Source organism: Acomys minous (genome assembly GCF_964271855.1).
Source record: "Acomys minous genome assembly, chromosome: 15".
Taxonomy (NCBI): domain Eukaryota; kingdom Metazoa; phylum Chordata; class Mammalia; order Rodentia; family Muridae; genus Acomys; species Acomys minous.
In genome coordinates this window covers 61,399,213-61,401,352 of record NC_140497.1, presented here as the reverse complement: position 1 = coordinate 61,401,352, position 2,140 = coordinate 61,399,213, and the positions used below count along the sequence as shown (strand labels likewise).

Genomic DNA, 2,140 nt, shown 5'->3' with positions numbered 1-2,140 from the left:
TGCCCTCCATTTAGCAAGCTGCTAAAACATGCTTACTCTATTAGTTCCTTTCACAGTCACTGTTATCAAAACAGCCAAGAAAAACTACGTATAGGAGGAAAGTTTTTTGGTTTGGTTTGGTTTTTTTTTTTTTTTTTTTTTTAGCTTCTGGTCCCAGAAACTTCACTCTAGGGTCGACTCTGACAGAACATGCCAGAGGGCAGCTGTTCACATCTTGGAGGGCTAAGAACTAGAGCACCAGACCAGGAGTTTGGCTGTCACTTTCAAAGGCTTATTCCTAGTAACGTCCTGCTACCAGCTTAGCTGTACCTCTCATAGCCAACATAGGGGGCTGGAGAGACGGCTCAGCTGTTACGAGTACTTGCTGCTCATTGAGAGGATCCAGCCTCGTTTCCCTGCACCAACATGGCAGCTCCCAACCGTCTGCAACCCCACTTCCAGGGGACCTGCCTCATACAGTTTGGTCCTAGAAACCAGGAATGCAAAACGAGAACAGATACATGTACAGAAAGGCCCTTACTATTTGTCTACGTTGCGCTGATGGAGCACAGGCCAACAGACCAGAACTTCCATGGGCTTTTTTTTTTTTTCCCACGGAGGCTTTTTATTTATGTGTTACATCTCTAGAAAAAGAATCCCAGGATTTTCCCTCCTGTGTGTTTTCGTCTTGCTTCTTCATGGTCCATGATGCCGGCTGAGGTTGTCAATACAATGAAGCCAAACTGACAGGACGGGAGCAGATTGTTCTGCCATTTTTCTAGGTCCTTAAGTTGCACATCAAATCTAGGGCTGATCACGCCACACTTGTTCAGCCTGCCTGTGAGGTTCACAACAATTTTCCCAGCTCTGTGGTCATCAATAATCTCAAATTCACCAATGTAGCCATGCTTCATCATCACAGTCAGGAAGCGGACGATGACTTTGGAGCATGGCCTGATGAGCACCTGGCGTTTGCCTCTCTTCTCGGCGTTATTGATGCTCTTGAGAGCATCTGCCAGGACGTTCATGCGCACCATGGTGATGGCGCGGAAAGACGGCGGAAAGAGCGGGCTTTTTTTTTTTATTATGTATAGCGTGGGTGGGGGTTGGGAAGAGTCTAGTCTCCATAGGAGGTCTATAGGATAGCAGTCTCACACTGCAGTCATCCTGAAGGAGGAAGCTGCAGTGCCTAGTGTTTCCTGCACACAGAAGGATATGCCATCGCTCCAAGCCTCCACAGAAAGGCTTTGTCACTCCCATGGGTCCTTGACGTGGCCATGCCATACCAAACTATACACATTGACTCAGGACTTCTTTTGTCCCCTACAATGTCCATTGGCCTCAAGAAAGCACCAGGCACACATGTGGTACACAGACATATGCAGACAAAAATACCCATACATACAAAATTAAGGGGGAAAAATCATTAATTTTTTTAAAATGAACATTTCAGATTGTAATGGCAACTCAAGTTGTCATCCTTTGCCAACTAGCATGAAATGGAACAAAATGTGGAAAGCAGACAACTTCCCTATTCGAAATTGGGGAAGGGATGTCCCACACATTAGCCACCGCCATCCGGCAGTCACATGGCCACACCCATGAGGGAGCTGAGGCATATAGGAGGAAATGGAACAGCTAGCAGTTTCAGCAAGGGAGAGTGGATACTAGAGCAAAAGTTAAAGATGTACCGTGTACAACCTAAATGTATGTGAGCCAGACATGAGAGCCCATGCCTGCAGTGTTAATACTCAGGAAGCCAAAGCCAGCCGGCAGACCTCTGTGGGCCCTGGGCTAGGAATGCAGTTCATTTGGTAGAGTGTTTGCCTAGCATGTATGAAGTCCTGGGTTCCATTCCCTGCAACGGGTAAAGCAGGCATGGTACCATACACTTGTAATCCCGGTATCAGAATCTGTTTGTTTGTTTGTTTGTTTGTTTGTTTTTTATTTTTTTGGTTTTTCGAGACAGGGTCTCTCTGTGTTAGCCTCGGCTGTCCTGGACTCACTTTGCCTCTGCCTCCCGAGTGCTGGGATTAAAGGTGTGCACCACCACGCCTGGCTGTTTGTTTTTCGAGACAGGGTTTCTCTATGTAGCCTTGGCCATCCTGGACTCACTTTGTAGACCACGCTGGCCTCGAACGCACAGCGATCCACCTGCCTC

The 2,140-nt window shown here is 47.3% G+C and overlaps 1 protein-coding gene across 1 annotated transcript; it reads right to left on the bottom strand.

Annotated features, from left to right (window-relative positions):
* Nucleotides 1-577: 577 nt before the first annotated feature.
* Nucleotides 578-1,044, bottom strand: LOC311584824 (small ribosomal subunit protein uS8-like). Its single transcript, XM_084759470.1, has one exon. The coding sequence runs from the start codon at nucleotides 1,014-1,016 to the stop codon at nucleotides 624-626; it is 393 nt and encodes a 130-aa protein (XP_084615596.1). The 5' UTR covers nucleotides 1,017-1,044; the 3' UTR covers nucleotides 578-623.
* Nucleotides 1,045-2,140: the final 1,096 nt, after the last annotated feature.